At 42.4% G+C, this 26005-nt stretch overlaps 2 protein-coding genes across 2 annotated transcripts in view; both read left to right on the top strand.

Annotated features, from left to right (window-relative positions):
- The first annotated feature begins 232 nt into the window (after positions 1–232).
- Positions 233–22070, top strand: ush1c (Usher syndrome 1C). Its single transcript, XM_071900358.2, has 26 exons — positions 233–314; positions 2967–3034; positions 4919–5062; positions 5323–5461; positions 6876–6984; positions 7105–7129; positions 7289–7346; positions 7564–7752; positions 7852–7911; positions 8346–8402; positions 10133–10275; positions 11467–11532; positions 11707–11873; positions 13018–13067; positions 13401–13565; positions 13871–13987; positions 14779–15513; positions 16303–16356; positions 16620–16754; positions 17984–18049; positions 19268–19309; positions 20197–20250; positions 20405–20504; positions 21306–21415; positions 21716–21771; positions 21977–22070. Exons 1-26 carry the CDS (start codon positions 279–281, stop codon positions 22068–22070), a joined length of 3039 nt encoding a protein of 1012 aa, XP_071756459.2. The 5' UTR covers positions 233–278.
- A 3228-nt stretch (positions 22071–25298) lies between these two features.
- Positions 25299–26005, top strand: part of abcc8 (ATP-binding cassette, sub-family C (CFTR/MRP), member 8) — a 68250-nt gene continuing 67543 nt past the window's right edge. The window contains exon 1 of the mRNA XM_071900355.2: positions 25299–25319. Coding sequence (XP_071756456.1) covers positions 25299–25319 — 21 coding nt within the window. The remainder of the gene's footprint in view (positions 25320–26005) is intronic.

Genomic DNA, 26005 nt, shown 5'->3' with positions numbered 1-26005 from the left:
AACAACAACAAAAATCGCCAATTTGATGTTAATTTACTACAGATTCACTCTTCAATATATTCTATATTTTCATGTTGGTAGCCTACTTTGCATTTCTCAAAAAAAAACCCCGCTTGCAACATAGTTTAATCAATAGGGGTTTATTTTGAAAACGGTGACCGGAAGCTCTATATTTCATTCTGGCTAGCTTGACACTGGTACCAACGACTGGTCCTGTTAAACTTTACCGACAGGGATCTCACGTCGGTCGGTGACTTCACACTGTCTATCTATCAGCCATGGAGCGTAAAGTTGCTCGAGAATTTAGGCACAAGGTAAGATATAAACCCTTTTCTTTTCGACGGTCGAGTGAATTGTTGTTGTTTTCTTACCTGTCACGAAAAAGTTATTGGGTAGCCTAGAAGAAGGTGTCCCTTCTTGGGATGTTGCGCAGGCAGTAGCCTACCTTGGCTGTACAGGCCTATTATATAGGCTACCATAGCCTCACGGAAAAGAACTGAAGTCATTCAATAATATTTTTTAGAAAGGTGCTTTGCAAACATCACGACACATTTCCAATTAAAACATAATTTTACTATAGGTCAAAAATAGCCTATAGAATTTGACATGGCTTTGGGTCTAATACAGTTCCCACTACTTCACTGTTAGACGGTAACTTAGCAGCTCATATAGATAGACCTAATGTGTGGGTTTTGAAAGCAGCATAAACACCGGGTTGTTATGTATTGTATTGTTGCATTTTCCTGTACAGCTTTAAAGTAAGAAGCTGTAGTTTATTACAAACCGTCTTACCCTGAATGACGTCATATGGGCTACCTGTATTCGCCTCATGGTTGGTGTGTGATCTGTCCCAGGTAAACATTGTGCTGCTGAGGCCACCATATGATCAATGGCCATAATAAAACGGTTGTCAGGTAGATACATGGTAGGTGGTTCCATGGGTTCAGTGTAAATGTTAAGTTCAGATGCTGTTTTGTTGTTGGTGTTTTCACCTGGCAGAGTGAGGTAAAGTCTTGTAGGGGGAACTATGAGTGAAAGATAATGAAGGCAACATGATATGTTCAGGGCGTTTTCAGCCCCAGAGCATGCAGGGATATTACACAGCCATCTGTGCACTGTGCAGGCGGGGTCCCATATTGCAGGCACTTAACAAAGGGCAACGAAACATCAGATAATTTAGACCGTGTCAGACATGAGCAGCTGAGCGGAATGGATGGGACAGTTTACAGCAGCAATTAGAGGCTGAGGGGACGACAGGCACAAGAAGGCTTTGTTTCTACTGGGGGCAATGTCATAGTGTATCCCAGTTTGTTTGGTTGACAGTGTGTGTGTGAGTGTAAATGTAACAGTGTATTAATTAAAGGATGGTGTGTTTTCTCTGGAGAGTCCTGGACTGGACATGGCATATATTCTAGTATTGATGGTCATGGTATGTTGGAGCAGAACAAAGCCACATAGGATCTTAGTATGTATTCACTGGCTCTCGAAAAACAATCTGTGCCTCTATACCAGATAATGCATTTTATGAAACAGCATCTGACTGACCAGTGAACTCCCTCCTAAAGGACTACGTGCTTTATCAGTTTATGGTGCCAAAGTCTGCTTGCAGTTATATGTGAGTGCTTGACTCTTGTGTCACTGGTCTGAGCCAGAGAATTTATGACGCCATAAACACAGTGTCATACACACACCCATGCAGCACCCTCGCACCAGGGTCCATGTAGTGTAGTCCTGCATTTATTACAGATTGATTGACTTTATTTGAGCAATTTAAAGGATTATTTGACCGTTTAACGGAAGCACAGAAGCCCATCTCCTTGAAAATGTAAAGTCAGGATAACAATAAAGTCCAAAGGTCGATTTCTGCAAGGACATCGCTATGCCTCAGTCCCATCATGTACACATTTGATGACTAGAAGTTAGGGCTGGGCAATAATTCAAATATTATCATTTATCGTCTTTCAGTGGAGGATATTTTGATATCGTGATACACAATTCTGTTGTGTAAATTGACGACAACAAGCTAATTTTATGTTAAAACTGACAAAATGAGGTATGAAACCTTTTAAGGAATACTATTTGAGAATTTCAGTGTTTCGTTTGACATCACACTTAAAATTACCATGCGGTTTAATGCAATAAATATCAATTTAATTATTTAACATGTTATAAACCATATCGTGATATATATCGATATAAAAAAAAATCCGTATTGTGATATTGATTTCAACTATTGCCCAGCCCTACTAGAAGTGTGTACATTTATAAGACTTATTTATCACTTTTGAAGAAGAAGTATGTGTGTGTGTGTGTGTGTGTGTGTGTGTGTGTGTGTGAGGATGTTGGGTGTGAATGTTCACCTCTGCTTCCCTCGGAGATGTAAGATGACACTGCTGACCTCTCTGCTGCAGCCTCTCCTCCGCTGTGCTGCCATTCCCTCCCTGCAGTCTGATGGGAAGGGAAGGGAAGGGAAGGGAAGGGAAGGGAAGGGAAGGGAAGAACAGAGAGTTTAGGCTCACTGGAGAGAGGCGAACAGCCCTGTTTTTATCCCAGTCTGGGGAATTTAACTGTTCACTCTGATAAAAGAAGACGCACTCACAGCGTAGTCTAGTACAGGTTTCATCCACAAGAGAGAAATGTGTTACATCTGTGATTGGCCGAAGCGCTTCCTCAAAACCTTTCTGCAGCAGTTCAGCCGAAATCAGGTTTGTATGACTGCACACACACACACACACACACAGACACACACACACACTCTCACACACTCCGGATGGCTCACCCCCCCGTGGCGCTGACAGGACCGCAGGAGAGAGGTACAGCGTGTGTCAGACAGACGTTTCACCTGATCCGGGACCGCTGCAGGTGTCGTACCTGTGCCTGTCTGTCTCTGTGTGTGTGTGTGTGTGTGTGTGTGTGTGTCTGCAGTGAGGACCAGGATGGGACCAGATGTTTGTCTTTTCTTGCAGGTGGAGCTGCTGATCGACAATGAAGCAGAGAAGGATTACCTCTACGATGTCCTCCGCATGTATCACCAGTGAGTACCGTCTAGCAGCAGGGCTTCGCTTCACTCTGGTTATAGTGTGTGTGTGTGTGTGTGTGTGTGTGAGCATGGGGAGTGAGTTTTATTATCATTTTTCTGCTATTCTGTCTATCACACATTTTTGTATTCACGCCCGCTGTGTGAATAAAATGTTGATGCTTATTGAAGAGATTGTGTAGAGAAATAATTGCCATTTTGATTGCATGGCAGCTTTTGTTGGAAAGAGGAAATTCTAGCAACACTTGAGAACAAAGATTCATTCATTAATTAAACGAATGCGTTTCGGCACTTTTGTGAAACAATTCATCTAAAAGCATAGACTGAATGTACAAAATATTAGGGACATCTTCCTTGCTGATATTGAGCTGCAGCCCCTTTTGCACAATCCACATCTCAGTTGGCTCAAGGCTTAAAAATTCTTCTGTAACTTGTCTGCTTCTCTTTACTAACAGTACATCTAATTTTTTGTCATTGTGATTATAGATTTAATAAGGGAAATCAATAAGGGATAATGGCTTTTACCTGAATTCACCTCATGAGTGTACTTCATGAAAAGCGTGACCGTAATATTTTGTATTTTCAGTGTATATAAATACAAAAAACACACTAAAATCAACCAATAGAATGACTAAGACCACGTGCTGAAACGCGTTGGCTTCACTAATAAATTTGTTCTCATTGTTGCAAGTGTTGCTGGAGTTTCCTCTTTCCCAGTCCCTGTCCATCCCTCGCACCTTGTTAGTGGGTGAAGTTGTGCCAGAATACCTTTTCAACTCTTATTGATTCTTCGCTGACTGTGAACATTTTTACAGTGAATTTCCCAAACCTCTAAGTCCTCTGTTCTGATGCACACAGACCTGCAGTATAAACCGTGCGCTGCGTTGAGGTTTCTGATAACATCCTGGTCCTGGAGGCTGAGAGGGGATGAGTGGGGGCCGCAGGTCTAGGTTTCCATTAATCTTTGTGTGGAGCCGGAGCTCTGCGGGGCCGACTGGTTAAGCCGCTGATCAGTTTCCACTGTGCTCCGCCAAGCCTGGCCAGTTATTCACAAAAGCCCTTTTGATGTTCATCCTCCAAGCAGGACTGAAATGGCACCGGTTAATAATTTAAGGAAGAGGCCAGCTGGACAGATTTTATACAGTAGCTGTACATTGCTGTTTTAATTGCTGTGCTGGTTGCCTTTTGCCTTCTTGGAATTATAAATGAAAGAGCGCTGGATTCTCTTTCCCATCAGCATTGTGATATTATAGTCATGTACTTGTCATACTTTTATTTAGAATAGGAATGGAAGATCAGGGTGACGACTTTAATGATCTTTGAAGGCTGTAGCTCAGCAGCTGATATATTTTTCAATTTGACCATGTTAATGCCAAAAAAATACAAGTATTCAGTGTTTTCCCCAGAGTTTTATTCTTGTAAGAGTGAAAAACCATCTGAAACACAACATTTAGACCACGGGACAGTAAAACTCTCCAATGCACCTATTCAATGGCAGGGGAAACTTTGGGATAGATCAAGCCTTTAAATGAAAAATGTGCCTAATTTACAAAAACATTATTGAACAATCGAATGAGTGAATAAAATGTCCAAAGAAGAGATTTTACCGACTGTTTTTATGTAGCTGTGGTGAAGGAGGAACCTCCATCATAGCAAAGGTGGAGGACATTGATTGGGCGATATCTCAGCCTGATATTTTGGTAAACCAAGATATTGATCTAACCTTACTTGTGACTGTCCTTTTTCTTGTTTGGGTCTGAACATCATGGGTCTTGACCATTTCATGATTACGTTTGTATTCACCTGGAAGGTAGAGCTGAATCTGGATTAGCGTTCCTTTTCTGAGAAGTTTACGATTATTACCCCCCCTCTCCCTCTCAGGTCCATGGATTTGCCGGTGCTGGTTGGGGACCTGAAGCTGGTAATCAATGACCCGAAGCGCTTGCCCCTGTTTGACGCCATCCGACCCCTGATCCCCCTCAAACACCAGGTGGAGTACGACCTGCTGACCCCCAAGAGGTCACGGTGAGTACAGCGGCAGACTGATGTCCCGGCTCTGGTGCGTACAGAGAATTTAATTGTACCATAACATGTAGTAACTTTAATGTACCTCAATTCAAAAGTTCCTTTGATGAGTTTTGATAGTAGCATCTCTCATGCTCTTCTGTATTCTCCCTATGTTTTCTTGACAAACCTTCCTCCTTTTCCTTTTCTAACTCCTACCTGCCTCACACACCTGCTGTCACTCCATTTTATATTTCTCCCCCTCTCTCCTGACTCTGCAGGAAGCTGAAAGAGGTGCGTTTGGATCGAACGCACCCTGATGGACTGGGTCTGAGCGTCCGAGGCGGGCTGGAGTTTGGCTGCGGTCTCTTCATATCACAGATCGTTAAAGACGGCCAGGCCGGGAACGTCGGCCTTCAGGTGTGTATGTGTAGAGAAATGATTTGTGATGGTTTTTACCTCCTTTTTATGTCCTTTATGTTATTATTTTACTGTGCGTTTTTGTAAAGCGCTTTGTAAACTCTGCTTTTAGGTAAGTTCTATATAAATAAAATTATTATTGCTATTTTTATTGTTGTTAGTAGTAGTAGCAGGAGTTGTGGTAGTGGTAGTTGTAGTAGTATTTCTAAAAAAGATACTAATAATAACGTGTCTCATAATTTGCAATGCATTACTTATCAGTTACTTGGCACCCATTAGTTCATTAGTACATTGTAATAATGCAGTTATTATGCAGGTTCACCACAGTGGCTATGGGGTCAGTCAGATTACATTAATGACTTTCTGTGGCTATCTAGTTTCACTCTCAACAGTCTCTCAGATGGTAGTGATAATACCAGGATCCACCAGATGGGGTAAAGAACCATGTTTTAAACTTGAACATGAACATCTGTCAGTGATGGTCCAGTTTCAGCCTGATGGACATCAAGTAAAGGAAAGCTAATATCCCCTTTGGATCCCTTTAGAACTAATGGCCCTGTCTGCTGTTGGCCTCAGCTCTGAGTCCTTTCATATTGCGACAGCTGTGTCAGACTTACAGTAGGCTTTATAGTGACATCTTAAGTGAGTGAGATCTCCTGTCTGAAATCTGGACATAACCCAGAGGAACACAGTCAACCTACAACGGCAAACTTTACTCTTAGTAAATGGGTTCATTTTCTCCTTTCTATCCCTCTCATTAGCTCTTAATTGATCTATTTTCCTAGACCATTGTACAGTCACAGCAGTATGGCCGTCACCCTCGCACTCCTTACTATTGGCTGCTCTTGATCAGGGTTAGATAGGTAACGTTAAAAATGTATTCCATTAAAGTTACAAGTTAAAAAAAAGAAGTGAAAAATTACAAAGTTCAGGAAATTTATTTCAGGTTTGCATACAAACACAAATTTTCTTCTGTGCCGCATTTAATAGATGCAGAAAACCTGCTACTATATAAATTGCTGTCACTTTAATTCCCAGAACACAAGTATCTGTAATCAGAATACATTATTTTTTAGGTAACATGATGAAATACAGATACTTTTTCTTTGTATTTAGAATATGTAACGCCGTTACAATTATTCCGTTATTACCCAACCCTGTTTGTGATTTTGGAGATCGAGGCATTTAAGCTTATACTATTGTTTTACTCACTGTAAGTCATTCTGGATAAGACCTTAAATGTCAAAATGTAACTGTAAATGTAGATCATGTAGTGGTTGGTTTATTCAACAGACAGGAATGTAAGTTAGTGGGCCAGCAATCACCGCATCTGCCATCTGGATCAATACATTGAAATTGAATGTCATCCACAATCCTCAGCCTCTTTTGCAGATTGCCTTCTGTTGATTTGCAGGTTGGCGATGAGATTGTGCGCATCAACGGATACTCCATCTCCTCCTGTATCCACGAGGAAGTCATCAATCTCATCAAGACCAAGAAGACCGTGTCACTCAAAATCAGGCGTATGTCAACCACAAGCTCAGTAACATGATTTATGGTCATTATACTGAATATTCTTAAACATTTATGGCATTATTTATTTGATTTTATTTAATGTATGTCTTTGTTGTTTGTCTGTGCAGATGTGGGGATGATCCCAGTGAAAAGGTAGGATAATGTATCTGTTACTATAGCTGTAATTAGTTTCTTTGCTGTTGTGTGGAATATTGTTTGTCTTGAGTAACTGTCAAGTTGGCAGCAGTGTACTGAGGTGGTTTTGCTGTACAGAGTTCACAATGTTCTCATTCTCTTTCCTCTTTTCTCCAGCTCATCAGATGAACCCCTCAAGTGGCAGTTTGTGGACCAGTTTGTGTCCGAGTCAGGGGTGAGAGACAGTTTTTTTTTTTTATTTCAGCAGTTGAAAAGCAATTTTATATCATTGGATTCTGAATTTCTGTCTGTCGTTTCTTCTGTCTGCCTGTCTTTCTTTGTTTCTTTCTTTGTTTCTTTGTTTCTTTGTTTTTCTCTCTCTCTCTCTCTCCCTCTCTCTCTCTCTCTCTCTCTCTCTCTCTCTCTCTCTCTCTCTCTCTGTACTGCCCCAGGAGAAGAAGAGCAGTGTGGCGGGCCTGGCGTCCATCGGAGGGAAGGAGATCAAGGAGAAGAAGGTGTTCCTCAGCCTGGTGGGAACCAAGGGAATGGGCATCAGCATCTCCAGTGGTCCAACCCAGAAACCTGGCATCTACATCAGCAACGTCAAGCCAGGCTCCCTTTCTGCAGAAGTTGGACTACAGGTGAGGCGCTCAAAATGACCCGAATGACTCTATGAACCTTTGAGACTCAAATACCCATTTTACTGTAAACCGTTTCTAAGTCATATCCCAATTTTGTAGGCTGGAGACCAGATTGTGGAGGTGAACGGGGTTGAATTCACCAATCTGGACCACAAAGAGGTGAATTTTGTTTACATGGAGGAAATTTACCTTTTTATCAACTCTCCTGTCTTTTTATCCAAAGCGCCTTACAGCACCATGTACCATCTTTAGCTGCAGGACGAGAGCCAAATTAGCATTTTACCAGCCAAATTGGTTTTACAATAGAAAATAGCCCTCCAAGGATGGTTGGTTATCCGCCAAAGTCACTGATGGAGAAAACAAAGCCCAAATTAAGCAGTATTTGTCTGGAGCTGGTGATAATTTCCCACCCTCATTAAATACATACAAAATATACTTCACACAAGCCTCTTTTCCCTTATGTGGCTTCAGTGTGCCTACTATGGAGCACTGTCTTTCTAAGAGACTACGACCATATTTCCCCTTACTTTACTCATGAAATGATTATCTGATATATAATGTATCTGACCAATTTTCTGTCAATGCGTTCCCAGGCTGTGAGAGTCCTGAAGAGCAGCAGGAGTCTGACCATTACTGTTCTGACTGGCGCTGTAAGTAAAACTCTGCATCGTCTACATATTTCCATGGAGCCGGAGCAACTTAATCTATATTGTTATCTGTAAAACTCTCTCTTATGCAGCTCACTTCATTTAACACTTTTGCTTTGAGCAGGAGTTTTCTTGAATTCACTTGGAGATGCAAAATCTACAGAAATACATCATGTACTGCTGAGATACAGATGATTACAACTGGATGTGAAACATTTCTCAACCCTTTAAACTTTAACAATACTGAATAAAGTTAGCATGGCCAGTCTTTTCTCGCACGTACAGTGCTCAAATATAAAGTCAACTAGAGACTCCCAGGTTTCTGAAGATATTAAATATGTTGTAATAATTAACAAAGTAATGTGGATAGCAAAGGTCTTAACGACGTCCCGCTTTATAATAGTGGCATAGTGGCAATGGCCAAAAAAATAGTGTACAGATAAAATGGCTTGAAAATGTCTCTCACTATTGTCATGCATATCCTTATAGAAAGCATTATAGGATACTAATAAAACCTGTTTATTTAACTTTGAAGCTACTCAAGGGGACATTTATTTCACTCAGAGAGTAAAAACCGTTAAGGGATCATCCATTAAGGACCTGAAAAAACAAACGTATGTCTTCTCCACTTAACATTCCTCTACACTCAGACTGATGTGTCATTACCTTTTTGAGACGTCACATTACCTAGACGGCGCCTGTCTGGCTGTCTGACCAAGTGACATTTATCATGAGTCAAGTCATTTGCCAGGTTGCTTGCCTCGGGCCTCAGTGACTCGGCCTGTGTAATTCAGACAAGCAATCTCATCTCATTTACTATTTCCCGGGGTGGCTGTCTAAAGCATTTCTGTGAGTGTGTGTGTGTGTGTGCACATACGCGTGTGTCTGCCTGTTGCCACATACATTCTACCATTATGAGTTATTGAAATTGAAGAGTTTATAAGAGTAATTGGCAAGTCACAAAATGATTGGTGACATAAAAGCAAAATCTGAATCCTGTAATAAATATTATTTGCTGTGTCCGACAGCTCTATTAATACAGATCTATGCAAACACAAATAATTATGAATGTATACATTATAGTATTTCTAGTATACACTGTACACTTTTTCATATCTGACCATGGCATTATGCTAACATCCCCATAACTATCCATTATACACCAGGGCTGAACGATGCTGACAAAAAATCTAATTGCGATTATTTGACAGAATATTGCAGAATATTGCCAGAATATTGCCAGAATATTGCAGAATATTGACAGAATATTGCAGAATATTGACAGAATACTGACAGAATATTGCAGAATATTGACAGAATATTGCAATTGCGATTTAAACTGTGATTCATACGTTTTTCTTGTCATAATTGTTTTAGAACTTTAAAATTGTTTAAAGAAAAGTGATTTAAAAAAAAAAAAAATGTCAGTGTGCAGGATTTACTAAGTTTTTATAATGCAAGGTTTTCACCAATATTGTACTTGATTCATGGACCAAAGATTACCCGGAGGTCTAAAACACCTTGTTTAGAAATCCATTTTGGATGCCCCTCTCTTAAGTAATTAATTGCAGCCTCTGCAATTTGGAAATTGCAGAAGTTCATATTGCAATATTTTTTTTTAGATTAATTGTTTGGCTCTATTATACACTATGGATAGCTTGCTTGTATACTACAGACATACAGGTTTCTTATTGTCTCTCTGACCCTCTGCCTGCCTGCCTGTCCTCCCTCAGGGCAGCGAGCTGTTCATGACGGACGAGGAGCGTCTCGCTGTGGAGGCCCGCAGGGAGCTGGACAGGCAGGAGCTGATGCAGCAGAAGCGGGTGGCGCTGGAGACCAACAAAATCGTCAAAGAGCAGCAGGAGAAGGAGAGGATGTGAGTGAACAGCAGAAAACTCAACTGTCCTCTTCTCAAAATGAACCCTGTGTGTTGTGCATCTTCCACTATCTTTGGAAGATAGTTGTATGATGTATGGAGTCATACGATCTGTCTTGTAGCACAGTGAGTTGCCTGTAGGGAAATGTCTGGATTGCACATACTGTAGTTTAGTCCAATTTTTGAAATGGCATTTATTTGAAGACATGTCCCCCTTCCAGATGCCAACGGTGATAATAATAGCATTTCTATTTACAACTAATGAGCGAGTGCAGTGGATATATATGAGGTTTTCACTCACATACTTCTTGCACACATACAAAAAATGCTGGGAGCAAAGTGGCTTCGCCTCTGGCTGCCCCACCACCTACTGCATCCTCACCCTCAGATTACTAACTGGAAAGACAAGAGAATAAAAAGAAGCCCCTGTAACCCATGGACAGGCTCTCTGAACTGTCACCTCAACTTCAAACACCTCATCAGGATTGCATGCCCAACACAACAATAAAACAGAGTGCTGGGCAAGCCGCTGTTTTCACCTGAATTAGAGCCTCTCATCGCCTCCTGTTCAGCCATCTTGCCAGGTCAAGCTCGCCTCTGTACCACATAGGGATCAATACCTATTCAACCTGGGAGCTGGACCAGAACAGGACAGAATGGAGAGCCAGATGTTGAGGTGCAATGCTGTACAGAACGAGTAAAGATCTGTGGCTGAAGTTAAAGGAGTAATGGAATGTGTTAGATAACATTACTGATGCTAACATTTGACATTTGACATTTGACAATAGTCCGAGCTAATGCCTCATGAATAGATCTCTTTGCATGCGCAGAGAAAGTGAACAGGAGCAGCAGCTATTTTTCATCTGACGATAAACACGAAGGATCTCAGCATATGTTGCTTGCTAGTTAGAGTCACTATTTAGATTAATTTATATTCAGTTTTGCCAATCATTTGCACATTTTTCTCCGCAATGTGTTTTTTGGAAATTCAGAATGCACACTTAGTTTTCTTGGTGCTTTCATGTCAGAATAATGGGGCTGCATGTCATGTGTTCCAGGGTTGACAGTACGTCTCCATCCATATCTCAGGCATAAATTGGACTTAAGTCATACATATTTATACACTGTGTCGTATGAACAGACTTGTGGGTTTTATGTTGAGGCCTGTGTGTTTGCTCATGTTTTTAACAGGAGAAAGATGGAGATTTCTCAGAAAGCTGCTGAGGAAGAGGAGCGCTATCGGAAGGAGATGGAGAAGTATGTTTTCAACGTATCTTGTGTCTTCATTGATTATTCTGCTAAATACACCCAAAATGTGTGCAGCACGTATAAAGAACATGTTACGTACCAACCCCGCAAAGTTCTAACATTAACAAACTGGGCATCTTAGTATATTCTTTCTCTCTCTCTCTCTCTCTCTTTGCTCTGTAGGATTGAGGCTGCGGAGAGAAAGCACAACAGAGAGTGGGAGGAGGACTGGGGAACCAGAGACCGGCCCAAGAGCCCCAAAAGCCCCAAGAGCCCCAGACGCCCAAAGAGCCCTTCTCCTGCCCCGCCTGAGATAAAAACCACCCCGACCCCCAAGTCCAAGAGCTCTCGTAAGAACACTAGACAGAATCTACCTGTCTTACTGAAATGCATGGATCCTCCATCTACTGTATAGCGATTGTGTGGTCTTTCTTACTTCTGATACCATAGAGTTCTGATTTGTAGAAATGACAGTGCTCTATCTCTTTTGGTGAACCCCCCCTGCTTACAATAGATAGACAGAAAGACAGATATAAAACACAATAATAAAAGATAAGAAAGACCCCCACCCCCACTACAATCACCCGACCTACTGACATATCAACATGACCCTATTATTACAGTCTATGCAAATGACACAGTAATTACAATGAACGCTGTGCTGCGCCCAATACAAATCATCATTTGCTACAGTAAGCAAAAAACAATGGAAATTCTGTGTCCCCCCTATACAGTGCATATTAGGAATATGTCTAGCACATATACAGTCTATTTAATATAACTAATATAGTAGTGGATACTGAAATGATCAACCTGATCGATGGCATGGTAGCTCAGTTCTATCCTCTTTGCCTGTGTTTTCACCCTGTTTCCCCTCTTCCTTTCTCTTGCATGGTCCTCTGTCTCTTCTTCCTTCCCTCCTGTGTGCCGTGCTGCCACCACTTTACACCCTCTCCTCTAAGCCAATGGAGCCAGCTTCTTCCCAGAGGAGGATGAGGAGGAAGAGCAGGGCAGTGAAGTGAGTCCGGAGCCTCGCAGTTCATCATTACAGATGTTGTAGGAAGCTGTTCATGCAAACCAGCGCATACACACAACCGTCTAGATTTCCTTTGACAACCAAAAATTTAACCATTGGAGGAAGCTTTTTCTGCTTCAGTTCCACCATTTAGCCTTAAATGTTGCTAGACACCGCTGAAAATGAAGAAACTGACACTGACAACCGGGATCCAGCTGTTGGAAGATGCTTTTTTGCATAACTTAAAAAAGAAAGTGGCATATTTTAGCTTTAAATTCTGCTGCATCTGCTGTTTCCAGAGACTGACAAGATGGCTTGAATAGAACAGGCTCAAACCGTTTCTTTGTATTTCCTCTTTGTGTGCTGTTGAGTGTGTTGTGGCTCTTTAGCATCGTGTTCCACTTTCCAAAACTGGATACAGTGATTGGGTTTAATTTAACATGGTTGTGACCTTGATCTGTGTACATCTTCCTCCTTAGCGTTTGGCTGGTTTTATCGATATGAGGGGAAGCTGCCAACACTCCGCAAGGTATTTTCAGTTGCCCGAGTTCAGTGTGCTGTGAGTGTAGCTGCAAAGAAAAGTTTTAACATTTCTATGTGTCTTAATTGGTTCCATGTCATCATGGCAATGTGGTTATTACATATTTCAGAATAGAGCTTTCCTTTATGGAGTTATTGATGAAAAATTCAAGTTGTTTGCTGCCTTATCAGTCTTATTGGTGATGCAGATGTCCCTCTGCATACTCATATATGGTGTCATTAGGTATCCTTGCATGTCATGTTGAGTGGTTTGGAGTGCTGCAGTTGTCTGTCCCCTGCTTTTTATAATGATTTGGTGATGCATGGACTGATGACACCTCAGAAAGGAGAGAAGAAGAAGAAAAAGAAGAAAGTCTCCAACACAGACACACTCCAGGAGCAGAGGAAAAACAAGAAGGAGATGGAGTTTGAGCTGAAACTGGCCAAGGAGAAAGAAGAGATGTACGAACGAGAGAAGCAACTGAAAATCAGTAGGCTGGTCCAGGAGGTACGACAGAAGGGTTTAACGAGATTAGATACTAAAGTGGGGAATGGATTTTCTGTTCAATATTGAATCAGGTGTCAAGGCAAGTTAAACCAATTGATTTTTATGATGTATTGCCATGGCAACCTAAGTGAGGTTAACTTGGCTGGCAGGTTTTCCAGTTGTGGCTTTGACTACTACTTGCAACCTTGTTGTATGGCTGTGAGCGATGTACTAATAGTTCTGAGCACTTGAGCATGAGTGACTGATTCCTTGTGCGTCTCAGCCGTCGTGACCTCTGACCCCGCGTGGCTCTGCATCTGTGCCAGGTTTCAGAGACGGAGAGAGAGGACCTAGAGGAGTCGGAGAAAGTGCAGCACTGGGTGGAGCGTCTTTGTCAGACTCGGCTGGAGCAGATCTCCTGTGTGGAGACTGAATCCCCGGAGGTACAAAGACAAACCTCCTCTGTCAAAACCTCTCTCTGCGTTGACATCTCTTCAGTGACGTGCTATCTTTCCATATAATGTTATATGTTATACTGTAGGCCACCTATAAGTTTTCTATTTTTGCAATTTTTTAACAAGTAGTGAGTCTTATATAGATGAATAGTGCTGTAATAGCATATAATTACAACAAGCTTTCTGTAGAATAACTGCAGGCCTACATTAAAAAGGTGCTGAGTCCTGAGAGGCAAATGGTGTCCTTAAAGTCACAAGGAATCGACATTTTAACAGTGTCTTGCTTCCGTAATTCAACATGTTTCTGGTGGGAACAAGATGTTGTTGTGGGACATTATGCGGCAAGGGACTGTTAAATAGTGTTCAAAAGTTCAAAAATGCTTTGCGTGAAATCTTTAGCTGTCAAAAATTTGTGATTCTTCAAAATGAATCCCTGCAGTCCCTGCTATCGGGATTCCAACCATTCTGTCTTAGGAAAAGTAAAAAGAAACAGGGGTGAACGCCCAAAAATGCACCGCTGTGCCATGTTGCCACTCATTTTACTTTGGAAGTTGTTAAGTTGCACGTTTTATATGATTATTAGTTGGAATTTTTATGTACGCCTACTGGTCACTGCTAAAGATAAGCAGTGGGATTAAGTAAAAGCAATGGGATTTTGATATAAAAGTATAAGGAAGTAAATGTGTTGTCCATTTTTTGGTATTTCCTGTTAAATGGGCTAATAGGAGAAGTAGCTAACAAGGTGGAAAAATCATTTTTCATTTCACTGTGGCTTTAAGCTTTCCCCGCCGCGCTCTCCTGCCTCTGAGCCCAAGGTGAAGCGTTTCCCCGGCGGCCTCCACCTGGCCACCACTGACCTGGACGACATCAACCTGGACCAGGTGGACCAGAGCCTGCGGGGCCCTCTGAAGAGACTGGCCCCCACCCAGCCCAGCACCAGCCATCCCCCACCCCCGCTGCCTCTCCCTCCACCCTCGCCCAAGCTGCACCCCACTATCCCCGACTACTCCCCTCCCCCCCCTCGGCCCTCCCCGCAGCGCCGCCCCCCCTCTCCGCCCGCCGCCAGGATGCCCCCCTCGTCCTCATCCACCCTGAACTCCAGGGGGCGCAGGCCTCACCCGCAGCCTCACCCGCAGCATCACCCGCAGCATCACCCGCCCCAGCCCCAGCCTCCGCCTCCCCAGCCCCCTCCTCCTCCCCCCTCTTCCTACCACTATCCACCTCCACCTCAGTCGTCTTGGCCCCCTTCCTCCCCGCAGCCCGCACCCCGGCCTCCCCCTCCGCCGCCGCCGCCTCCTCCCCCGCCTCCCCCTCCCCCTCCGCCTCCACCTCAGCAGCACCCCGAAGAGAGGATGGGCACCCTGCCTGGTGGGTACCGCCAGCATCATCACCACCTGCAGCACCCTCCCAGTCCCCCGGAGCACAGGAGCGAGTGGGAGGCGGGCGGCTATCTCCCGAGGGGCGGGATTTACTCCTCCAACACCAGCGAGATGTCCTACCCCTCCAGCCCCAAGGTTGGAGCTTCCTGTGTGACAGAAATGATGCGTTGGACTGGCTTGACTTCTGAATGCCTGCTTTCCTTTTGGTCTTTTCCCTCAGTTGACACATCACAGATCTGAGTGGCTTGATTGATAGATGGCAGTGATCTTTTTTTTGTGGAGTCAGTCCACAAAGAAAAGTTGCATCAGCAATTTAATAAAAACATGGAGAGGGCATGGAGAAGTTTATGTATTTTCGATGCTGTAGGGCTTTTAATACATGAGTTTATAGGCATGTTCTGGTTTATGTATTGGACATGGAATGTTTTATACATGAAGGCAGAACAATACGCAGAAATAGTGACCGAATGGTGCGGTCATTGATTTCCAATTCTTTTCTACCAGAGGGAAATGCATTCAGAGATGTAGTTAGTGGTTATCGCTGTTTTCTAGTAGCTCTGTGATTTGTTACATTGAGTGTAGTATTGCATGGTGTGTGGTTTGTAGTGGGATGAGATGTGGGAGTTTTATTTGATAATGTTGCATGCTGATGAAAGCAAGAACAGAGTTGAGCCTCCGAGATGAGCTGACTCTTTTGAATATGTGTGTGTGCATGCGTGTGTGTGTGTATGTGTGTGTTTGGTAAGTAATATTTGAAGTAGTCCTATGGGCTATGCATGGGGTGCTTTTGAAATCTCAGCGATGCTGTGATTTCTGAGCTAATGTGAGTGTGTGTGTGTGTGTGTGTGTGTTGCAGTGATATTCCTGTAGCGTTCTGTAACTGCCAGGGGTCTGAATGGTTGATTGTATTTCACTGTGGTTCAGGTTATGAGAAATACTTCCCATGCCAGTCGTATATCTACTTCAAGCAGTGCCTTGGTAAGTCTCTCTCTGTACAATTAATATTGCAAACACTCCTTTACTTCCTCTTTTTCACAGTCGACATTATGAGCTGAATAAATTTGTGTAATTCTACTAAAAAAGGTTCAACCCGTTGGGGTATTTATTTGCTGGTTCTGCTTCTCATCTCACCACTCTCTGGTTGCCTTGAATTTTCCTGACTTGATGACTTGTGTAAACTTCCTGTTTGAATACAAACCTATCCTCTGGTGTTGCATGGGAACATGGTCTTTCCCCAATAGCAACTAGCTCCTAGTCCGCCCAACCAGAGGCGTCAGATGGCCCCTGTTATGTCTAAGCCTGTCATGCTGCCCCAGTCCCAGTCCCAGACCCACCGCCCAGAACCACACAGACCTGCCCTCCGCTCTGATGGCATGGTAAGAAACACACTCCACTGCCGTCACCTCCTCCCTGCACAAAACTTCCAACTTTGTAGGGTTATTTGTAGGCACACAGGCATTTTACACGGTATGCCATCGTCTGGCTGAAGAATTAATCCCTGCCTCTTTAACGAGTCCCAGTGAGTCAGGGAAACAGACAGAAACTGCAGTGCCATGATGGATGATCCCTCTCTGTGTGGCCCTGGACTCTCCAGCTGTTTCACAGACAGGCAATCTGTGGTTATTAAATCACGCCGGGGAGCCATTCCTCCTTCCTGTCAAATATAACCGCTAATGAAATACAGGAGATTATATGTTTTTCAACTTTTATTTATCCAGGGAAAGTCGACGGAGCGTTCTTGCAGTTTTCGAGCAACACTCTGCTTCACATTAACACAGTTGCAAACATTCACACCTGGGAGCTGCCGGTGTGACCGCAGTCTTCCTCTGTTGGCCACTGAGCCGCTCCACTGGAGCAGACGGGGGTCAAATTCTTTGCTCAAAGGCACCTTGACAGCAGTCGCTGAGGGAGAGGAGCCCCACCCGCGTTTTCCCAGCCAGTCTGGGTATTCAGCCTTCTGGTCACAAGCCTGCTTTACACTAATAAACTATTTATATGAGTTAGGTTTCAGGATTTCAGGATTCAGGATACAATATGCATCTCATAAGTTTAATCAAAAATATTGGCATTTCAGAAGATAAATGTTGAATGAGGGGGGTTGTGTCTCATGCTATGCAGTATATGGCCTCTCAAACCAGGCTTCCTATGTAGATCTGGAAAGTCTGAAGTAGGCAAATTCATTTGAGAATGTCTAGGTCTTCATAAGTCTTGATAAATCTGGGAAATTATGGCAAGGTATTGTTCATCAGTTCCAACACACACCTGACCACACATGTTGTTGTAGAGACCGCTGTCATTTCACATATCATTTGTTGTCTTGTAAGGAATAATCCCCATGCTGCACAGAGTGATATGACATGTTGACAGTCACATAACCCAGCCACTATCAGCATCCATCACACTGAGCACTGACCGGAATCCAGTCGAGAAATTAAAGCCTGGAGAAGTACTGTATGTCACTGTGAAATGTCAGAAGTGTAGGAACCAGTCAGGCACCTGGGTGAGAATGTGTTGATGGGAGATAGTGCTGAAGTGATGTTTGTGCTTTTTTTTTTTTGTTAGCCTATATGTTCACTAATGGTTGCTCTCTGATCCTGTGTTGTAGCCCCCAGAGATGCTGAAGCGGATGGTGCCTTACAACACGTCTTTTAAATCTAACAACAAGAGACAAGTAATCCATACCTCACACCACCTCCGTTTCTCTATAATTTACTCTTGAGTGCTTTCCTCCCCTTCCTCTCTCTATATATCCATTCTCTCCACGCTCGTACGCCTATGTATGTCAGATTTCCCGATGGTCTCAGCGATGGGTCTCCCTATTTTTCAACCCGTCAACTTTCTGTTGGCTGCATCAGTGCCTTTAGGTACAGTTCAGAAGCTCATGCATGACTGCGCTTTTATTGATTTGGAGCAGACAACGCTGTGAACATACAGTGTGGGAATGCATGACAGAGTGTTTTGCTTTTACTGCTGTTTTTACTGGCAACACACTGTTTGTATGTCAAGGATCGTCTTGTAAAGGCTTGATGAACACTGGATGCAGTCTGTCTCTACATGTTTTGGCACAGTGTACATTACTGTTATTCAGGAATGTGGTTGTCATTCTTAACTTAGTGTTGTGTTATTCTGCTCAGGTTATTAGGATACGAATTGTATTCCAGTTGTTTGCAGATTGTGCCCTTCTCAAGTACCTGCATTGTGCACCAGTCTCATTGAGATTAGCTTTGGTTGCCATATCAGTCAGATCCTATAAATGCTAATTTATTCCCGCTCTGGCTGCTGTCTCCAGCCACAACAAATTGATTATTTACAAATGGATTGTTTTTATTTTATATGGAAGGTATCTCCACAAGAATCTGAAATGAGCTGTTAGGCAGATTAATGTGTGTTTTCTGCAGGGACACACAGAGAGAAAAATGGGTCTGTGAGTCATGTGGATAGATGTGCTCTCCTTTCTGAGAGCCTTGTTCTTTTTCCCTCTGCTTCCTGTGAGATTAAATAGCTCTTGTCCTCGTTTGAAAATTTGTTTGTGTGTTCCTGTGAATTAATCTTGTCATGAAAATTTAATTCAATTAAGATGTGAGCGTGCTATTCCAGTTTATTGTGATTCTGCCCATGGTTTCCATGTTTATACAGAGAGGTATTACAACTTTACCATACAACTGGTTGTCAAAGGAAATCTAGCCATCCAACTTTCACCTCACCCAATGACTGATTACATGCTAACGTGTTTATATACGTCAGCTGTTTTAGCCTCACCAGAGATTTTCTGTGACATCACTGTTTTCAGAGCGACAGCTATCTTCATTAAATGTCTTTGTGTCCTGTTTGCTAATCCCCCACTGAGGTACTGACCTATTTAATGAGCTGTGTGTTGATTCTCTTTCAGGGATTTCAGAAATATGTGGAAGACTTTGATCCCTACTCAATGGTATTGTATGCCTGCGTTTGTCAATACTAGATCAATGCAGCAAAAGCACTGAATCTTTAAAATCAAAGTGGTTCACAGCCACAAGGTCTTGGCTCTTGCTAATTGGAGAGCGATGTAAACGTTGTGTGACTTCTCCTGAATGAGGCTCTATTAACCACAACACAATTGTTACAAAGCCACAAAAGTTTGTTAATATTTGTAACTTTAACAAACTTTAAGTTGTCATTGACCTTATTCCCAATGGAGGCCATTTTGAACTTACATCACACTGGGAAACTACTCAGAAGAATGGCATGTACAAAGACTAGTGTTACTTCAGCACATAAGTGACGACTTCAGATAAACAGTTATCAAATTAGCTAGCAATAACTACAACAACTGCTTGAGTTACAGAGGGATGTTAGCTACTAGCTAGCTACCTAGGCTAGATTCTGGTAGCTAGCAAATATGACCTTAAAATGTGAACCTATCCCTCCGGATTCTTGAGATCCATTCTTGTCCGATTCCAGACGTTTGTATGATGTGTGTGGGCATCTTAGTACACAACAGAAGGACAGCTGGGCTGTAGCCTACTTGCTCTTCTGGGTTTCAGCCTGGGTTTGAGTATAAGTTCAAAATGGCCACCATGGGATACAGTCCATTGCCAATTTGTTTGTATTAGAGATCTTTCACATTGTTTCCAAATGTAAACCACCAGAGGCATAGATGGCATATTTCCAGTCCATTGTTCTATTGTTGAAAATGACCCTGCAACTTTTCAGAGAATAGCAAGCAATTCCTTATGTTGGCACCTCAGTGGATTCAGTCAGTGCTTACAATGCAACTGCAGTGCGATTTTGTGCTATTGTCCTCTTCTTTCCTCCCCCCTTTGTCCCCTTTCTCAATAGTTCTCATCAGAGCAGATAGCCGGCCGAGAAGTGAGACTACTGAAAATCAAAAAGGTAACGACTGCATCTTCTGCATTCGCTTCACCTAACTCTCAGTTTATTCACAAGAAAGGAATCTCACTCAGCTCACTTTCCTCTAGAAGAAATATGTTACAGTATATGATCTAATAAGCTGAAATCCAATGTCTTTTTTTCCCGCCATTTTTAGGCCGGAAAACTTGACCTGGCTCTGGAGGGGGGCGTAGACTCACCCTTAGGAAAGTTAGTGGTATCCGCAGTGTACGAGGGAGGCTCTGCAGACAAGCATGGTTAGTTGTTCATTTATTATTTGATATTTTCATCTTTAACTTCATGATAAGTTGACTTGAGTCCAAATGAAAAGTTGCTGTTGCCAGTGGAAAGTTGTTTATGACTACAATGTTCAACAGACGGTGCATCTCTTTGTCTTCCTGTTTTAAGTCTTATTAAAATCTATTCTGAGGCAAGCACTGCAGCATAATTTAACCCCTGTGCAATACTCATGCCAATACTAACCACACACAATATTTATGGCATTATGCTAAAAAGTGCGAGTGTGCATGTGTGTGTGTGTGTGTGTGTGTGTGTCTTGTATGTTTTTCTGATTGCATCTTTGTTGTTTATGTATTTCTTGTGTTTATTAAGACATAAATAAATGCATTTTAAATGTGTGTGTGTGTGTGTGTGTGTGTGTGTATGTGTGTGCTCTGTGTGTGCTGTGTGTGTATCTGGATGCCAATAAAAAATGTAAACGTTCTTGTGTATGACTGCATGTAAAATCTCTGCTAGTTGATGTAGCCTACACTGTATTTCTCTATGCTAAAAAATAAGTTCTCTGTATTTGGTCTCATGTGCCCTAGTAGTCATTCAAGCAGAATCTAACCTCAGGCAGTGTTTTTACTAAGAACACATTTAATATTCAAAACATTATTCCTATAAGGTCTGTGGTCACTACATGGTTTTGTGAACAGAAAGTAAATGGATATGGTTATCGTATTTGCATGTCTATCAGTTCCTAGCTGCTGTGAAATACGTCTCTGTCTGTTGCACACGGCAGTTGAAGTGACTGACTGTGATGTGTCTGTCTCCAGGTGGTGTCGTACCCGGGGATGAGGTCATGGCTGTGAATGGGAAGATCCTGATCGATGCTTCACTGACCGAGGGACAGAACTCTCTGGCCAGAGCCTGGAACAGTGGAGGGGTGCGATTCAGATTAGAGTGAAACTCAATGCCTTACACCTGTTCCTAAAATGTGTCTATTTACTGTAGGAGTTGCAGCTTAAGGGCTCTGTATTGATTATGCTTCAACTGCATCACTCTTGATCGATTGTTTGTGCTTCATTTGTATTTGCTGTCACAGTCTGATTGGCAGTCTTATTGATGTAGTCGTTACAAAGCTTGACTTTCTATTAAATATTGGTTCAATAAGAAGCTGCTTTATATAAATCCAGTGTGAAAGAGATTAAAGCAAAACAAACAAGACTTTTTTTTTTGTCTTTAGGACTGGATTGATCTTGTGGTTGCAGTGTCCCCTCCAAAAGACTATGAAGATGAGGTGTAAGTACTCCTGTTTATGTATTAAATTTTAGTCATCAGTTATTCCCATATTATCGCATTTCCTAACCATTTAAATGCACAAGTCTGGAGCATTTATGTGATCATTAATATAACGAGGTGATAGTTTAATGAAACAGTTAAACCAGTATGTGATAATTAGCCTATCTGACTTTGTATGTGTCTGTGTGTACGCACGTGTGTCCAGCCCTATGTCAGCATCAGTCAGTCCCACTGTGAACAGAAAGGTGTTTGAAGGCAGTGCGTCAGTGTACAGACACGGCTACCTGCTCCAGCTCTAGCTCTCCCTCTCCTCCCTCCTCACCCTCGTCCTGGTAACCCACGTAGTCTTCAACCAGCCCCTTCTTCACCGCACGCCGGAGAGGGGATGTTTGGTGTGGCTGTTTTTTGTTTGGCCCTATTTTTTTTGGCTTGCTTTTACTTGAGCACATGTGACAGTCTCTCTGTCAATCAGAAATGACAAACAAGCTTGGAATTATAGCTGCGATTTGGCCTGTTAACTGGAATGATAATAGATTTATTTACACTACCAGTCAAAGGTTTGGACATACCACATTTTTCTTTATTATTACTATTTTCCACATTTTAGAATAATAGTTAAAACATCAAAACTACGAAATAACACAAATGAAATTATGCAGCGACCAAAAAAGTGTTAAACAAATCAAAACTATGTAGCCGTCCTTTGCCTTGATGGAAAGGCAAAGGCTTTGGAAAGAAATTCACACATAGGCATCAACTTCACTATTTATATTTGTCTAAGAAACACATTTCAAACATTTAAGCATAAGCCTTTAGATCCAAATGGCTTTAAGATAATGAAAAACATAGTACATCCAATCAGGTGTGTCCAAACTTTTTCCAGCTCGGAGCACAAAGTCATTTACATTAAAAAACTTGCTTGTAAAACGCAAGCATGACAGTTAATGTGTAGAGTTTTTTTGGGGGGGCTGAGAAATGTCTCAGGGCAATTTCTCTCATTGCTGCAGTACGTGCTTTATCACACACAGCTATGTCCTTTAAGTGAAGACATCTGCAACTCATGTGAAGAGTGACCCGTCCCAACATATGTCTGCCAAATCCTGACACAGAGAGCCATATATAAACAAGTATGTAGATGCATGGCCTCTGTGGTATTGTTGCCCCGCGTCATCAGGTCATGGACGCTCATAAATGCAGCCTAGACTCCTGCCGGCCTTCAGCAGTTGTTCTGATTGATGTTGTTCCAAGGGACTGTTACATGTTCTGATGTAGAGTTAGTAGTACGTGATACTGGGTGATACTGGGTGACACTGGGTGATACTGTAGCGATCAATAGGATTTCCACTCTGCTACGGTAGCTGCTCTTGTGGTCCCAGGGTTTCATTTGCTCTAATTGAGTGATAGAGTTGATTATTGACTGTTTTCAAAGTCCAATTCAAAATATTGTGGGCCAGACCCATCACCATATTATAATTCTTTTTTAGGTTGCCTTGTTAAAATTCTAAAATGCCCAAGAGGTTGCTGGGTTTTGTTGTTTGAATCCTTTGGTCGATTCATTTTTTTAATGACTGCTTAGAAACCCTGGGCTCCACTTCAAACCCTGAACATCCCGTGTTACAAAACTCACCTGCATGTGTGTCGGTCTGTCGTGTTTAATGTGCAGTGAATAAAGCAAGCATGCTGCAAAGAGTTTTGCTAATGCATACGTACCTCAGAGGTATGGGTGGTATAGCACTAGCACTGAACTACATTTCTGCAAGTTGAACAAGTTTTATTCAGTGTAACTGATGAAAGTAGATCTGACTGAATTTCATCCTGTTGATTAACTTTTCTCTGTTGTTGTGCAGAACATTCTTCTAGTCGCATCAACTGCCTGCCAAACAAACCACACGGATCAAGGAGAAACTTTTCATTTTTGACGATTCCTTCAGCATTCACCTTCTCAATCAAATAATACTGTACACTTAATTTTCAAAACCTCATGTAAACAAGCAAGCACAAAGACTGAGACCTTCCATCCACTTGGCCAGAGATCTTCACAACATGCAGTCGATGTGCGGTCTGTGTCTTGCTTTGTGACGGAAGCACCTGACAATATTTAGTGCTGTCCAATTATCCTCCTCACCTCTGACAAGCCTGGACAGAGTTTTCCCCATTTGGACATGCATGGCCATGATTTGTAGCTGAGAAATTGGAAATCCCATCACACGGTGGATCTCATCTGTCAACAACAAACCCTGAGGGGCAAACTGTAATCAATACTCCACCTCTGTAATCTGCCTTTTTAAAGACCAATAAATGATTGTTGGGTCTGTCTGTGGTACTGATTTTCTGCTCTCTGCCCTTTATTTTCCCATTTGCCCTTTTATTATCACATTCCTTGACTCAGTGATGTAGTGGTATCAAAAAGGTGAGTAAACTACGACCTCCACTTGGTGATCATCACAAGGCAAACAACCACCAATATAAGCAAAAATCAATATTGTCACAAAAGCATTGATTTATATACTGTATATATTCCCTTTAGAGTTAGAAACTCAAATCAGTTTGACACTACTTACTATGATGTATATACTGTGAATCTACATCACAAAGATTTATCAGCCTTGAAATGTGGATAAACTTTATTCCACGCATGAACAGGTGGGTAAACAAAATGAATGTGGGTTTCCCCTACATTGCATCCCTGCTTACTAGGGGAAAAATGCACAAATTCTTATCGATTTGCTTCTTCAATTCAAGCCGTATAGTTTTCTAACTATGTCCACAGGGGGCAGTAGTGTTCCTCATCACAAGGTTTATACAACCCATTTCACTGAATGGAGAGCCTCTACAATGACCATTACAACCCTACCATGAATGAATATGAGCTTATATTTCATTACAAACGAGTCATGTGGGTTAATTGTGGCTTAAGTCGATCAATCCAGAGCCACGCAGTTGGTCATGCTGGATTTCATGTAGCCTACTGCTGCTGGGCAGCATCCCACTAAGCTGTTATATAATCACTATGTGCAGGCATCGACTCTCAGTTCATGATGGCATACGTGACTGATGTCTGTCGCATCGAGCGGGTTCGTCCACTACTACACTAGTCGACGGCTCATGTCAGGAGCCAAAGGTGGCCTCGGGTTGAAGATCTCCCCCCTTCCTCCTCCTCCTCCTCCTCCTCCTGCTCGGTACCCGGGTCCAGCACCGCGGACAGCTCCCTGCGTCCACCCGTCACTCACTTCCAGTTCCAGCGTCCTCTGTTCGCCAAGTGATGGACTGACCAACACGAGCAGGAGAGCAAGAAGTCGGCTGCACTCTGAGCACATGAGATTTCAATTTCAGACTGGGGTTTCTTTTCCTTTTTTCAGTTGCTCTTACATCCACGTGAGCCACTACAAGACTCACCATGTCTTAGGTGCCAGGGTATAATCCGTGCTTTTACTAAAACATTGCGTTTCGTGTTTTTTTTTTTTTTTGCGACTATTTTGACAATCCTGAAGATTTTCTGGGAGTCAGTGAAACGCCGTTGAAACACAATGATCTCACGATATAAACCGGTAAGTGCATGTGGGTGTGTAACTCTCTGATCGATATCTTCAGTTTGAATAAACATAGCTAGCTTACACCTATAGGATATAACCTGAAAGGTAAAAATACGGCTTAACATTTTATAGACATGTGCAGTAGTGTAGCATTATATTTGCACACTTGAAATCATCCTTTTGAAACATTCCTCAATTACGTTTATAATTAAACACTGGGGACAACTATAGATAATATTAGAGACCTGCACTTGCACAATGCAGATTCCAAGTCCTGTTCCATAACAAATGCTGTGTGATATCGAGTCATAATTTATACAAGGATCCCCTGGATGTAGTCTACTGTAACAGGGTCACAAATCATCCGGATTCACTCTGGGCTCATTTCTAGGAGAGATTGAAATAGCTCCCTGGGTGTGTGGCTGTGGTGTGTTTTGTTCTTGGCAGGACTGTCATAGTGTAAAATCTCTCATAGCCAGATGGAGAGCATTTTTACAAAAGAAGGGTTGGAGTAGAAGTCTGTGTGTGTGTGTGAGAGAGAGAGAGAGAGAAAGAGAGAGAGAGAGAGAGAGAAAAGGAGATTCACTTGTATGCCGCTAAATGATGCATGATTCATCCTTCACCTCTGACCCTCAGCTTACTCCCACAGAAGGGAACATCACTCTGTACATCAACAATACATGTACACACACACACACACA

This window comes from Centroberyx gerrardi, chromosome 4 (assembly GCF_048128805.1).
Source record: "Centroberyx gerrardi isolate f3 chromosome 4, fCenGer3.hap1.cur.20231027, whole genome shotgun sequence".
Taxonomy (NCBI): Eukaryota; Metazoa; Chordata; class Actinopteri; order Beryciformes; family Berycidae; genus Centroberyx; species Centroberyx gerrardi.
This window is presented reverse-complemented; position numbering and strand designations above follow the sequence as displayed.

Excerpts from the sequence above, each read along its gene's own strand:
- ush1c (XM_071900358.2), top strand. The coding sequence starts at position 279 with ATGGAGCGTAAAGTTGCTCGAGAATTTAGGCACAAG. Across the intron at positions 16,357-16,619 it reads CTACTTCAAGCAGTGCCTTG|CAACTAGCTCCTAGTCCGCC; the intron begins GTAAGTCTCTCT and ends TTTCCCCAATAG. Across the intron at positions 20,505-21,305 it reads AGGCTCTGCAGACAAGCATG|GTGGTGTCGTACCCGGGGAT; the intron begins GTTAGTTGTTCA and ends GTCTGTCTCCAG.